Here is a 15,590-nt window from a genome sequence, read left to right as displayed (position 1 = left end):
GGTACTTGATGGGAAGGCACTATAAAATAGTGTGCGTGTTACAGGAAGAGCCTACAAAGAGAACAAAAACAGAAATGCCTGGGGAGGGCTATGACAATGCCACATTTATTCATTGTAGAGAAAATTTAAACATTTATGTAAAATGGCATATAGGTTTTCACAGGGCATGAGCCTCAAGTCAGTTAGTTTGGACTTCAAACGGATTTTACTGAATATGAGAAATGGGTTCCAAATGAAATGTTAATTAGGACCCCAGCACACATTGGTGTACTTACTGCCAAAAGTCTGCCACATATTGCAAGCTTAGGAAGACTGGATAGACTTTAAGCTGAGTAAACATCACTGCAGACATTTTACCCCATTGGAAGAGCTAGAAGAAAACAGAATTTTGCAGTAGGGGAGAGGGGAGTTGAAGAGGGGACTAACATTTATATGAAGTGTGAAAACAATGATGGGCTTTTGGTATTGTTTATGTGCTGTGTGAGGAGCACACAGAATTGAAGATTGTGGTAGTTTTGTGAATTTGAATGGCACTGAACAGCTTTAGCAGCAATCGGAAGGTGAAATGGAGGAGTCAGCATAAAGAGAGAAGACCAGTCCTCCTTTCATCTTTTCATTTCGTTATAGATTTTTATCTAATCAATACACCAAGAAATTCTGAATTACCATTTTTTTTCTTTTTAAAGGGAAGGACACTTGGGTTACAGGAAAGGAGGAGGGAGGGAGACAAATGTTTTCGCTGACTTTCACAATATTCTTGTAGAAATACTTGCTCTTTTTTTTTTTTCAATTGGATTTTCAGGCTTATGTGGGACAACAAACATGACCCATCAATTCCTTTCTCCATATTCCTCTTCTATATGAAAAGGATTTAAAAAAAATTGTCCTTGTCTTCATGAGAAGACTCCTATTGCTTTGGGCTATATATCTCCATTAGGTAGAATTGTTCACCCTGAGCCCCTCTAGGCTGTTGATTGCGAGAATTTCTCTGGTTGGCTACCTTTCAAATCTGTCAGAGCTGGTGATGTATTCTAGGTGCAGCCAAGTGTGAATGCTGTTAAAGCTATTGGTTCAGATGACCTTGATGTTGGGTCTCTTCATGACTGCAGCTCAAGTTTTCTACTCTGCTTGTTTCTCACTTCTTCCTCTAATTGCTGCTGACTGTTCAAAACCGGGGCTTGTTTGATATGCTTCCAATTTTTAAAAAAGTATAGTAATTCCCTATAGAATCCTGTGTTTTCAGTGTCCCTGTTAAATAAACATCCAAGAGAAGAGTTTAATTTGCTTATTTTAGTCAACTCTCATCCAAATAAAGTATACCTCATTGGACCCTCTTCTCAATGATGGAAAATTCACAGCCTCCACACAAGGTATTTTATGGCTAATTTTCCAATTTATCAGTTAGGATACTTTGGGCTGCCAGTAATATAATACTCAACTAATAATTACTTTATAGAGATATCTATTATTTTATATAAAACAAAGTTCATAGGTAGGGGATTCCTGGGTATATTGCTTGGGTCCAATATTTACTGGGGTAACACCTATGAAAGATAAAGAGGAAAAGTATCAAGAGGTCAGGGAAATCCTTCTGACTGCAGCTCAGATCTGATAACTGTGAAACTAGAAGGTAAAGAGAGGAGGATTGGGTAGGAAGAGCCTAAAACTGCATTGAGGCTCTGATAAATCAGGGTGAGCCTAACGGGGAGCACTGCTGCAAATATGGCCTATAGAAGTGTCCAGTGTTGGGCAGAAATGACTGGGCCCCAGTGTCTCACTGTGCTCAGCGATTGGCTGAGACTTCCTGGAAGAGGTCAGCCTTGGTTCAGGTGCTGCCAAGGATTGGCTGCAGGTGGGGGCTGTCGGCTAACTGCACTCCTCACAGCTAATCAGCAAGCTTTTTCTTGAATGGAGATCTGAGCTGCACACCTCCATAGCTGCCACATAGAGTTGAATTCAGCAGCACAGTTATGTGATCCAGCTACTTCCCAAATTTCCATTTGGTCATACTTAGCATGCTAGTATTCTTCAGATTTATTTCTCCATCGTCTAAAAATGACTGTCACAGCCTCACATCTTCACACAACTTTACAAAAGCAGGAAGGACCTCATGTGTCTGTTTGTAAGGGAGAGAGATCTTTCTCTAAAACTGCCAAGCCGACTTTCCTGTCAGTGCCATAGGCCACCTTCGTGTCACATGCCCATGCTTTATCTGTAAGGGAGGCTAGGAGAGTGAATGTCTGCCTTTTGTGAGCTCTGTAACAGGAAGTGGGTTATGCTGGCACGTAGAAAGGGACATAGGAGGGAGGTGGTGGGGGTAGCTGTCGGGTAGGTAAACCACCAGTGTCTGCCACCCTAACTATGGCTAAAGTGGCACTTCATTTTATTCCCACAAAAATTCAGATTTTAGAAGTTATAAATTGAGCCTGGATTTATGACTTGTTACACTGGCAGGTTCTTTGGCTTATCTTGCATTCCCCAAATATTCCTATCCCTTCCCCCAGCCAGCAGTATGAAGCTTTGCTGCAGTCTTTCTTCAGATCATTTCTTACTTTTCTTTTACTGTTGTCATGGTTCTGTAGTTTACTACATGCCACGTGAACAGATATCCAACCAAACCATTTAGACTAATATTTCAAAAAGACTTGTGAAAAGTCTGATTACTCAGTAATTGTAATCCTCTCATTTTAAGCTTTCAGTTTACCCTGCGGGTTTCTCTAGTGCTAGAAAGCTGCAGAGACACTCAAGGCCCGAGAAGAAGAGTGGTAAAAATATTGCATAGTGTGAAAAATACCTTTACAGGGTTCTTATTTTGCTATAAACTGAGGTGTCTGTGTGCTTTACCTAATAACGTCTTTCTCATTTCTCCTGTATTTCTGTGTACTATAGCTTGCTGCTTAATTGAATCAATACTTTTCAGCACAGAGATAGCACGCTCTACTTCCTCACTGTTTGAATGTAGGAAAGTTATGCAACCTCTCTGAGCATTAGTCTCCTAATCTGTAAAATGAGATAAAAGTGTCCCTTTCATGTGGGTGCCATGTGTAAAAGACACAAACAACATACATTTTTTCTTATTATAAGGTGAGGTGTAGGCCAACAATTGGTAACAGATAAAACAAGTAACAGAAATAGAAAAGTTTAGTTTTGCTCAATGAAAATGAAATCATGTACTTATTTTCATTCAGCTATTTACTGTGCTCCTACTATGTTTGAGGCATTGTTTCCAGCACTTAAGATGCAGTGTTACCATGGACACATAGAAGGGAACAACACATACTGGGGCTTTTTGGAGCGTGGCGTGTGGGAGGAGGGAGAGGATCAGGAAAAATAACTAATGGATACTAGGCCTAATACCTGGGTGATGAAATTATCTGTACAACAAACTCCCATGACACAAGTTTACCCATGTAACAAACCTGGCACTTGTACCCCGGAACTTAAAAGTTAAAAAAAGATGCAATGTTAGAAAAAGGGTGTCTCCTATTAGTGGCATTTACATTGAAGTGGGGGAAAGACAAGACGTGCTTGTATTTTAAATACCCTCAGATACAATGCCTGTTGAAATAATTTCTGCAGTCATTTAATTATTCATTAAGTTACTTTTGAAGCAGTTATTCAAAAGTTATGCTTGACATTTTTATTATAATAAAAGTAATATTCTTGTATAGAAATTTTAGAAAATAAGGTAAAGATTAAAACCATCTAGTGATCAGGCATGGTGGCTCACGCCTGTAATTCCAACACTTTGGGAGGCCGAGGCAGGTAGATCACTTGAGGTCAGGAGTTTGAGGTCAGCCTGGCCAACATGGTGAAACCCCGTGTCTACTAAAAATACAGACATTTGCCTGGTGTGGTGGCGCGCACCTGTAATCCCAGCCATTTGAGAGGCTGAGGCAGGAGAATTGCTTGAACCTGGGAGGTGAAGGTTGCAGTGAGCCGAGATCACGCCACTGCACTCCAGCCTGGGCGACAGAGTGAGACTCCATCTCAAAACACAAAACGAAACAAAACAAACCGTCTATAATCCCATAATGTAGAAAACCATGGTTATCATTAGTTTGTGTGTCTGTGTGTGTCCATTTCATTTGTTTTTGTTTCTATAGATACATGGGCCAATGTAGTTTTCTTTTTTTCTTTTTTTTTTTTTTTTTTGAGACGGAGTCTCGCTCTTTCGCCCAGGCTGGAGTGCAGTGGCCGGATCTCAGCTCACTGCAAGCTCCGCCTCCTTGGTTCACGGCATTCTCCTGCCTCAGCCTCCCGAGTAGCTGGGACTACAGGCGCCCGCCACCTCGCCTGGCTAGTTTTTTTGTATTTTTAGTAGAGACGGGGTTTCACCGTGTTAGCCAGGATGGACTCGATCTCCTGACCTCGTGATCCGTCCGTCTCGGCCTCCCAAAGTGCTGGGATTACAGGCTTGAGCCACCGCGCCCGGCCTACCAATGTAGTTTTCTAAAAACAATCAAGATCATTCTATAAACTGCTTTTCCTTCTATTTTAAAATATTTGTTAAGAACATGATTTCTGCTATTCCAAATCAAGAATAGATATGCTGCAATTTAACTATTATCCTGTCATTGGACCTTGAGGATTATAAACCAATTATGTTAATTACCACTATGATAAATAGCCTTGTTTATAAATATTGTTATGTAAATCTGATTTTCTCTTTGGGGTAAATGTCTGGAGGTAATATTACTGAGCCAAAGTCCGTTAAACATATACAGATTATATATATAATCTCAACTATCCCTTCAAGGAATAGAATTAAATCAAATTTTAATTTATCAGTGTTTATTTCCCTGCATCCTTTGTAGCATTAGGCACTTAAAAAGAATCTTAACCCAATTTGTTAGAGAAAAGTTATATAATTGGTTTAATTTTAATTCCTTTGATTATAAAGAAGTCAAGTGCTTTTTAATATGTATGTTGTTCATTTGTCTAGTGAGTTGCCTTTTACATTTCAGCCCATATTTATTCAGTTCTTTTAGTATCTTTTACTTTTTCTTTGTAAAAAGCTCCATATACAAAATATAAATAACTATGATCATATTATATATTTTAAATTATTTTTCTGGTGTTTCCTTTGCCTTTGATGTTATTTTTGACATTAAGAAGATTTTCATTTTTACTTTGTCAAATCTATTCATATTTACTTTTAATTTTCTGTGGTTGCTTTTCTGTTTAAAAATTATTTTCCACATTGATATCAGAAATTATTTCTCTCTATAAACTTGATGTTCTTTTGTGTTTTTACAAAAGCAATAATCTAGTGGGAATTATTTTCTAATAGTAGGAGTTTTTTGGTTGATCAATTGTCCTGCTATATATTATGTATTTTTCATTTATTTATTTTACTTATTTGGTTTGGAATAGATTTTTCTTTCTTCACTGATTTAAAATGGTCTACTTTTATTGCCTCCTAGATTCCTATGCAGATAGTATAAATGTCAACATTATTCTTTGATAACAAGAACTGTAACTGCAGAAGTTTTGGAATGAAGGAGAGTAGATAGGAACTTGCGGGAAGATGTGGCACTTTGGCTGGTCCCCAAATGGTAACTGTGATTTGTCTTGGCAGAGAGGAAAGAGAAAGGGCATTCCAAATGGGGGAAAACAGCTTGAGCACCACCTGGAATAGTGAACAAGCATTATATAGATGATACAGTAGGTGATGGGAGAGGGAAGGTGGAAGGGACCTAGTGTTTGTTGAATGCCTACTGAATGTGAGTCACCATGCTAAGAATGGTATGCATAACTCTGAGGTCGTACTTTGAGTCCTGTGTATATTCAGTGCTTTGCTTTCCGTCTGTCCCAATTTGTATGTAGAACTCAGTATGTCTTTGAATTTCTGAAACACAATTTACTCACACAAAAACTTTATTGGTCAATCAATGCAACCAGTTTCTTGACCTCAACACCATATATTCTGGACTGAAAATTCCATTGTTGTAAGTTACTGTGCTGTATATTATAAGTTGTTTATCCTCGACTTCTACCCACTAGATGCCAGTAGCAATGCTGCCCTCTAGTAGGGACAACTAAAATTGTCTCCAGACATTGCCATATGTCCCTTAGGGAGCAAAATCAACTCCAGCTGAGAAATATAGATTATACCAAAGAAAGGTAAGTTAGTGGAGGGTTTTTTTTTTTTTTTTTTTTTTTTGGACAGAGTCTTGCTCTGCCACCCAGGCTGGAGTGCAGTGCCACGATCTCTGCTCACTGCAACCTCTGCCTCCCAGCTTCAAGCGATTCTCCTGCCTTAGCCTCCCGAGTAGTTGGGATTACAGGCGCCTGCCACCATGCCTGCCTAATTTTTTGTATTTTTAGTAGAGATGGGGTTTTACCATGTTAGTCAGGCTGGTCTCGCACTCCTGACCTCAGGTGATCCACTCACCTCCACCTCCCAAAGTGCTGGGATTACAGGCATGCGCCACCGTGACCAGCCAGTGGAGGGTTTTATATGGCGCATTGCACACAAATGAATATCCTCTTTTTGTTTTCGTTCGTAAAGTCCCTTCTTGGCTTCTCTACACCTAGGTTTGCGCTTTTATTTTTGCTTAATCCATTGCAAGGTTTCTCAACTGTAGCACTACTGACATTCAGGCGAGATAATTTTTTGTTTTAGGGAGCTCTCCTATGAATTGTGGGATGCTTAGTGGCATCCTCTGACTCTACCCAGGAAACAGAATACCACCGCCATCACCCTCAGTTATGATGACTGATATGGTTTGACTGTGTCCTCACCCAAATGTCATCTTGAATTGTAGTTCCCATAATTCCCATGTGTTAGGGAAGGGACCTGGTGAGAGGTAATTGAATCATGAGGGTGGGTGGTTCCTGTGATGTTCTTGTGATGACGAGTAAGTCTCATGAGATCTGATGGTTTTTTAAAATTTATTTATTTATTTTTTTTGAGACGGAGTCTCACTCTGTCACCCAGGCTGGAGTGCAGTGGCCGGATCTCAGCTCACTGTAAGCTCCGCCTCCCGGGTTCACGCCATTCTCCTGCCTCAGCCTCCCCAGTAGCTGGGACTACAGGTGCCCGCCACCTCGCCCGGCTAGTTTTTTGTATTTTTTAGTAGAGACGGGGTTTCACCGTGTTAACCAGGATGGTCTCGATCTCCTGACCTCGTGATCCGCCCGTCTCGGCCTCCCAAAGTGCTGGGATTACAGGCTTGAGCCACCGCGCCCGGCCGATCTGATGGTTAAGGGGAGTTCCCCTATGCAAGCTCTCTTGCCTGCTCACCACGTAAGACTTGCCTTTGTGCCTCCTTCACCCTCCACTATGATTATGAGGCCTCCTCAGCCATGTAGAACTGTGAATACATTAAACCTCGTTTTCTGTATAAATTACCCAGTCTTGGGTATTTCTTCATAGCAGTATGTAAATGGACTAATACAGTAAATTGGTACCAGTAGAGTGAGGTACTGCTGTAAAGCTACCCAAAATGTGGAAGTGACTTTGAAACTGGATAACAGGCAGAGGTTGGAACAGTTTGGAGGGCTCAGAAGAAGACAGGAAGATGTGGGAAAGTTTGGAACTTCCTAGAGTCTTGTTGAATGGCTTTGACCAAATGCTTGATAGTGATATGGACAATAAAGTCCAGGCTGATGTGGTCACAGATGGAGACGAGGAACTTGTTGGGAACTGGAGCAAAGGTGACTCTTGCTATGTTTTAGCAAAGGGACTGGTGGCATTTTGTACCTACCCTGGAGATTTGTGGAACTCTGAACTTGAGAGACATAATTTAGGGCATCTGGCAAATGAAATTTCTAAGCAGCAGTACATTCAAGAGGTGACTTGGGTACTGTTAAAAGCATTTAGTTTTATTCATTCACAAAGATATGGTTTGGAATTGGAACTTACGTTTAAAAAGGAAACAGAGCGTAAACGTTCAGAAAAATTGCAGACTGATGATGTGATAGAAAAGCAAAAACCATTTTCTGAGGATTAATTCAAGCCAGCTGCAGAAATTTGTATAAGTAGTGAGGAGCCAAATGTTAATTCCCAAGACAATGGGGAAAATGTCTCCAGAGCATGTCAGAGGTCTTCATGGCAGCTTCTCCCATCAGAGGTCTGGAGCCTAGGAGGACAAAATGGTTTCATAGGCTGGGTCTAGTGTTCCCCTGCTGTGTAAAACCTAGGGATTTGGTGCCCTGCGTCCCAGTTGCACCACCTGTGGCTGAAATGGACCAAAATAGAGCTTGGGCTGTAGCTTCAGAGGTTGCAAGCCTCAAGCCATGCTTGAGGTTGCAACACCAAGCTTCCACATGGTGTTGAGCCTGTGGGTACACAGAAGTCAAGAATTCAGGTTTGGGAACCTTTGCGTAGGTTTCAGAGCATGTATGGAAACACCTGGATGCCCAGGCAGAGGTTTGCTGCAGGGGCAGGGCCCTCATGGAGAACCTCTGCTAGGGCAGTGCATAAGGGAAATGTAGGGTGGAAGCCCCCATACAGAGTCCCTACTAGAGCACTGTTTAGTGGAGCTGTGAGAAGAGGAACAACATCCTCCATACCCCAGTATGGTAGATCCACCAACAGCTTACACCATGCACCTGGAAAAGCCACAGAGATTCAATGCAAGCCCATGAAAGCAGCCAGAAAAGGGGGTATACCCTGCAAAGTCACAGAGACAGAGCTGCCTACGACCATGAGAACCCACCTCTTGCATCAGCGTGACCTGGATGTGAGACCTGGAGTCAAAGGAGATCATTTTGGAGCTTTAAGATTTGACTACCCAGCTGGATTTCACACTTGCATGCGGACTGTAGCTCCTTTGTTTTAAGCAATTTCTCTCATTTGTTATGGGTATATTTACCCAAGGTCTATACCTCCATTATATCTCGGAAGTAACTAAATTGCTTTTGATTTTACAGGCTCATAGGTGGAAGGGACTTGCCTTGTCTCAGATGAAACTTTGAACTGTGGACTTTTGAGTTAATGCTAAAAATAGTTAAGATTTTGGGGGACAGTTGGGAAGCCCTGATTGGTTTTGAAATGTGAGGACATGAGATTTTGTAGGGGCCAGGGACAGAATGATATAGTTCGGCTGTGTCCCCACCCAAATCTCATCTCGAATTGTAGCTCCCATAATTTCCACATGTCATGGAAGGGACCTGGTGGGAGGTAATTGAATCATGGGGGTGGGTCTTTCCCGCACTGTTCTCCTGATAGTAAGTCTCATGAGATCTGATGGTTTTATAAATGGGAGTTCCCCTACACAAGCTCTCTTGCCTGCTCATCACGTAAGATGTACCTTTTGTCCTCCTTTGCCTTCCACCATAATTGTGAGGCCTCTCCAGCCATGTGGAACTGTGAGTCCATTAAACCTCTTTTTCTTTATAAATTACCCAGTCTTGGTATTTCTTCATAGCAGTATGAAAATGGACTAACACAACAACCCACCAAATCTGTCTCCAAACATTGATAAAATTGGTCCTGGTAGAGAACCACTGATGTAGACTACACCAAAGACAGGAATTTTGTAGGGATACTTCTTCTCTGCAAAACCTACAAGATATAACTTAGAAACCCTCTATTTTTTTTTTTTTTCTTTGACATGCCTTTTTGCTTACTAAGCAATTGGTTTTGGTTGTTTTTCTTATGCTGTCTCAGGGATTCCCCATCTCAGCTCTATTGTTTTGTGCCAGATAATTCTTTGTTGTGTGGGGCTGTCCTGAAGATTGTAGGGTTTTTAGCCTCTACCCACTATATGCCAGTAGCACCTCATCCCCCACCCACAGTTGTAACAACCAATACTGTCTACAGATACTGTCAAAGGTCCCCTGGGGAGCAAAATCACCCTTGGTTAACAGTCATTGCACTATTTCTACTTATCTTTCTCTATACACTAGTTCTTCTGTTCAGCATTATGTTGTAGAAGAAATCCATACATCTCTCATTTTCTTATAGACATTGAGTGATAATTTTTCTTGTAACTGTTACTTAAACATAATTATAGAAATATACTATCTCAAGTAGTCAAACTGTTGCATTCTTTTCTAACAAATATAACATTGCCTCTAAGAATAATTCTGGAAAATAACATATACTCTAACTTGCTAAACATTTATCATTTCTCCTCCGAGTGAACAGCACTAAGCCATTTGAGCTTCTATTACGATTCTACTATAGATTGCCTTTGCATTAAATTTGCACACACTTCTCTATTTCACTACATCTGAACTTGTAGAGAACCTCAAGACAACCATATTGCCTTTAAACATAATAACTATACTGAAATTAAGAAATATAAATATTGGAATCAGGCACTTCCGGGTCAAAATATCCCTGAAGTCCTTTCAATATCACTTAATTTCTCTTTAACCAGGTTTAGGGCCCTTAGGCAAGTTAGCTCCTCTGACTTTGCTTCATCCTCTGCAAAATAGGGGTAAGATTTCCTTCTGAGTGGGTTCTTATAAATATTAGAGATTAGGAGATAAAGCACCAGGTATGTATCACTCAGAAATGTTAACCATTGTTACTAATTTTATCAGAGATATTAAGGTCTACATTTAAAAAAGCCTTTAAAGTCCATACTTTAAGCTTTACATACCTATACACAGAGCATTTACTTCTTTCTTTCCCTTATTTTCTGACTTATTTGTAGTCACAGATAAGGCATGCTGGGAAAAAAGATTGTTGCCTTAATTTTTCTCTTGATTTTGCCAGAAATGTTAACTAATTCTAATGTTTTCATGAACACTGAATTTTAAAGTTTACTTAGCATCTTTGTGGGGATTTCTTTTTGCAGGTGTGAGAAGTACCTTGCTTCTAAATAAGGCATAAGAGGTAGAATTATAGACAAAATTAGGAAGAGTTTTACTAAAATTGGTTCTTCTGGCAAAAATGTCCTTTGATTGTTTTGTTTTGTTTTTTTTTTTTCCTTTCCTTTTTTTAGACAGAGTTTTGCTCTTGTTGCCCAGGCTGGAGTGCAATGGCATGATTTCAGCTCACCACTACCTCCACCTCCTGGGTTCAAGCGATTCTCCTGCCTCAGCCTCCCGAGTAGTTGGGATTACAGGCATGTGCTACCACACCTGGCTAATTTTGTATTTTTAGTAGGGACAGGGTTTCTCCATGTTGGTCAGGCTGGTCTTGAACTCCTGACCTCAGGTGATCCACCCGCCTTGGCCTCCCAGAGTGCTGGGATTACAGGCGTGAGCCACCACGGCCAGCCCTTATTTGATTGGTTTTAATGTTTTTCCCAGTAGATAAATTTTTCTTTCACTTTTTTTTTCCCTGATATATGTATGTATGTGTGTGTGTGTGTGTGTGTATATATATATACGTGTGTGTGGTTTTAACCACACATATGGTTTTAACCTTCAAATTGAATTAAAGTAAAGTATGTTGAAAAGCAAAGAATTAAATGAAAATCTACCAGTTACATTGCAAAATCAATAAAAATGCAGAATGCACTATTCTTGTCATTGAAAAGGATTGTTTGGTTCAATTTATTATGCAAGGATGCAACTTCCCCTAGATTAGACAAAAAAGTGTTAATACAAGGCTGAGGTATACAGTTTTACTTATAATATCAGCAAATTTTGGAGGTGAAAGGGATCCCTAAATTAATTAATAAAACTGTCCCATTTCATGAGTGGAGAAAGTGAGGCCTAGAGAAGGCAAGTGATTACCTCAGAGTTTTAAGCAAGGGTTAGTGACAAAATGCATACAAGGACCTGATTCCCAATGAGTCAGATATCCTGCTCTGTTGATGACATCATTCTGATAAAAATAGAACTGTGGAATCTTCTAAAAAGTTTAGCACTTATTTTCTAATGAACTAAAACAAGTAGAGAATGGTAGTGGAAATAACTTTAGGAACTGTTGTGGCACCAACTGCTGGGGTGGGGGGAAGAGAATATTTTGACTGGATAAGCTTGAAGCTATGCTTCCATTTAGTACAACTATTTTAAAGCCAGAAAAGCACCACTGTTGTCTTCTACCAAGTGTTTTAGAGAAGACAAATGGACATGGCAGACTATAAAATTAACACAGGAACAGAAACTCAAGTATCACATGTTCTCACTTGTAAGTGGGAAGTAAATGATGAGAACATAATGAACACAAAGAAGGAAACAGCAGACACTGGGGTCTACCTGATGCAGGGTGGAAGGAGGGAGAGGAGCAGAAAAGATAATTATTGGGCACTGGGCTTAATACCTGGGTGATGAAATAATATGTATAGTAAATCCCCATGACATGTGTTTATGTAACAAACCTTCATATATACCCCCAAACCTAAAATAAAAGTATTTTTTAAAAGAAATTAAACTTTAACACATAACATTTAATTTTTCTTCACATAGTCTCTCACTCTCTCATTTTTGAGACTTTTTAAAATTAAGGAACATACACAATATTGAAAGTTTAGCAGTATTATCTAAGAATTAGTTACTTCTTTAAATGTCCAGTATGTTTCCAATACTTCTTTATCTATATTCAATACTGCATATCTTTAACATGCCTGGAATCTTCCAGTAGCCAGGTACAACTTTTCAACTTAAACGATAATGAAACTCCTTGTGCCTTTGTCCAGGTTTTCTTGATCGTGTTTCTGTGTCCCTCTTTTGTTGATTTAACTTGTATTGCTCAGCTATTACTACAAGATCTTCCGGAACACTCTGATTTGCTCTTTCCAGAATTTTAATCAATTCACCGGCGATTTTCGCATCTCTCTGAGTGATGAGGGTAACTGATGTGCCCGTCTTTCCTGCCCGTCCAATGCGCCCTACTCTGTGTACATATTCTTCAATATTCCATGGGAAATCGTAATTATATACATGTGTGACATCATTAACATCAAGACCTCGAGCTACTAAATCAGTTGTAATCAGTATCTTTATCTTTCCACTTTCAAAGTCCTCTAATGCTCGCTCTTTATCACTCTGTTCACTGTTGCCATGTAATGATTCTACAGATATGCCTTGGATATTGAAGTCACTTGATAAGTCATCAGCAATACGTTTTTGGCTGACAAACATGATGACTTTGTCATTGGGTGACATGTTCTCTATGAATTCTTGGGTGAGAGCTCGTTTTTCTTCTTCTGTGGTAACAATTATATTTTGCTTCACTGTATTTACAGCAGCTAGATTCAGATTACCAACATAAACAATCATAGGATCTTTCAAATAAGAACGTGCCAGTCGACGGACGGTATCTGGCCAAGTTGCACTTGTCATGACAGTCTGCCGGTCTGGGTGCACATCTAATAAAATCTTCATTATCTGGGGTTCAAATTCCATATCCAGCATTTTATCTGCCTCATCCATAACTAAGTAGGTTATGCTTCTTAGGTTGACAGAGTTATTCATTTGTAGGTCATTCAGCCTCCCAGGAGTTGCAATAATTATATCTACATCTTTACTAATGTCTTCTATTTGTCCAATTCTGTTTCTACCACCACATATGCAAATGCTTTTGAGATCTTTATATGAATACTTGGAACATTCAGCTTCCACCTGAAGAGCCAACTCTCTAGTGGGTGTAAGGACTAGCATCCCAGGCCCATTCCTTTGCTCTCTAGATAATGGTTGAGAATCAACATGAATAAACCCAGGCATTAAATAGGACAATGTTTTCCCTGTTCCGGTTTGTGCAACTTCTATAAGATCTATTCCTTGTAGAATAATTGGCCATGCCTGTGACTGAATTGGCGTTGGCTTTACAAACCCTACCCTTGTTATGCTTTTCAGAAGATCAGGGTATTGCTGAAAAGCGTCTTTAAACCTACAAGTTGGTTTTGGGATGAGACGCTTTTCACCACTTTTTAAGTCATCACACATTATGTTGAAATTTTCCTTTCTCCAGTTAATTACCTGCATTTCAGACAGGCAGCTTGTTGCTTTGGATTCTATGTAAAAATTTTTCTTAACTGGTGGTAGATCTGCCCATTTTCTGTTTTCGCACTCCATGACTGCTGCCCGAATTCGATCCCAATTTGACAATGGCTGAGCTTCTCCAGCAATGTCATTTCTGCCTAGATTTATTCCAGTAGGGGGCTGGGATGCAGCATTATCCACATTGGATTCTGAGTTGTAGCTTTTTTGTTTTCTAGTAAGTGTTTCTATAATAGCTTTGGCTTTTGCTTTCATTTCCCTGTTGCCAAAAATTCTGACTAATGCTTCTGATTCCCCCTTTATAATCTGTATTTTAGTGTTTGTCGAATGTTGTAGATCTTTTATTTTTGATCCACTGTGACCAATGACCGCACCAACCATATTGTTCTTTATTTTAAAGCAGAGTGGTGGTTCACGGGAGCCTGCTGTTCTCGGTCCCTGATGGCCGAAGGGGCCACTCCAGCCACTGCCTCTGCTGCCCCTGCCATCCCATCTGGCCCCAAGGTCTCTTGGATTAGCCTCCGCTCTCTTCCACTCTGGGGCCCGGTGGGACATTGTGTGATAGTGGGAGTATCGGCACCGGCTTCTCGCCTACATACGGTTGGATGTTCAGTTCTGCGGCCTCTTTCCCGTCACCTTCTGCACCAAAAGATGGCGGCGGCAATTATTTCCGGGTGCTAGTCACGTAGCTACGCAGCAGTTTCCTAAGAAACCAGTGTTTGTCGTATGGGGCGAGGCTTTGATGGCCTGACCAATCACAGAGCTTGGACTGGCGTGAGGTAAGCCAGCGTCTGTGACGCAAATTTAAAGAGGTACTTACTCTCACGTAAGTGCTGACCCCGCCAGCACTTACAGGACCCTGAGAGTAACTGCTTCCTTAACTTCTGTGTCCTGGGTGCCCCTTTCACTCTTCTCGTGATAGTTCTGGCTCAGCTTGAGAGCAACCTTGAAGCACGCCTTAAACATACACACCATATACACATTGCCCTTTGTATAAACCAGTTATTTCTCTAAGATAAAAAAATAGTGCATTTAAAGAAAAACTGTTTATTTGTATATTTGTGTGTTTATTTTGGTAAATTTCTTTTGCAGTGAATACAATACTTAGGATAAATTCATCACTTCCCTGTCCTCTAGTGTAACTTAAATTCTACTAATCAGAAATCTCTTAGGTGCATACTCTAGGACAGCGTTTTGCCTTAATTCATCAACTAAATGTCAGCACTTGTTTAGGCAGTTTCCAGATATTATTACAGGGATGATGGTTAGAAGAGAGGTAGAGTGGTGCCTAAGGGTACTTTAGGGGCTGTTTTTAGTGGTTTGTCAGTTTTCTCAGTGCCTCTTCATTTTTTTTCCTTCCCTGTGGTTTGATAGCTTCTGAGACCTTAGCACTGGAAGGCTGTGTAGAACTCATTATTAGGTACATGTAGAAGACATTCTAGCAGCCGTTTGGACAGAGGGATACCCAGCTGCCATTTAGACAGTCCCAGTGGCAGGGAGCTCACTTTATTTCAAGAATATCCATTCCATTATGAGGCTGTTTAATGGTTACAGTAGTTTTTTTGAACCAAAATGTGCGGTGTCCTGTGTTCTTAAGTCCTTCTCCCGAGTTCTGAAGTTATACAGAATAGGCTTAATTCTCTTGTATCCTTGTGTACCTAAGGATCTGTGAAAGGTTTTTTTTTTTTTTTTTTTTTTTTTTTTGAGATGGTGTTTCACTCTTGGTGGCCAGGCTGGAA

The 15,590-nt window shown here is 40.3% G+C and overlaps 1 protein-coding gene across 1 annotated transcript; it reads right to left on the bottom strand.

Annotated features, from left to right (window-relative positions):
* Positions 1-10,904: 10,904 nt before the first annotated feature.
* On the bottom strand, positions 10,905-14,707 carry DDX53 (DEAD-box helicase 53). Its single transcript, XM_005593169.5, has one exon. The coding sequence runs from the start codon at positions 14,404-14,406 to the stop codon at positions 12,508-12,510; it is 1,899 nt and encodes a 632-aa protein (XP_005593226.3). The 5' UTR covers positions 14,407-14,707; the 3' UTR covers positions 10,905-12,507.
* Between the last annotated feature and the right edge of the window lie 883 nt (positions 14,708-15,590).

This window comes from Macaca fascicularis, chromosome X, assembly GCF_037993035.2.
Source record: "Macaca fascicularis isolate 582-1 chromosome X, T2T-MFA8v1.1".
Taxonomy (NCBI): domain Eukaryota; kingdom Metazoa; phylum Chordata; class Mammalia; order Primates; family Cercopithecidae; genus Macaca; species Macaca fascicularis.
The sequence above is the reverse complement of the archived record's forward strand: the minus strand, read 5'-3'. Positions and strand labels throughout refer to the sequence as shown.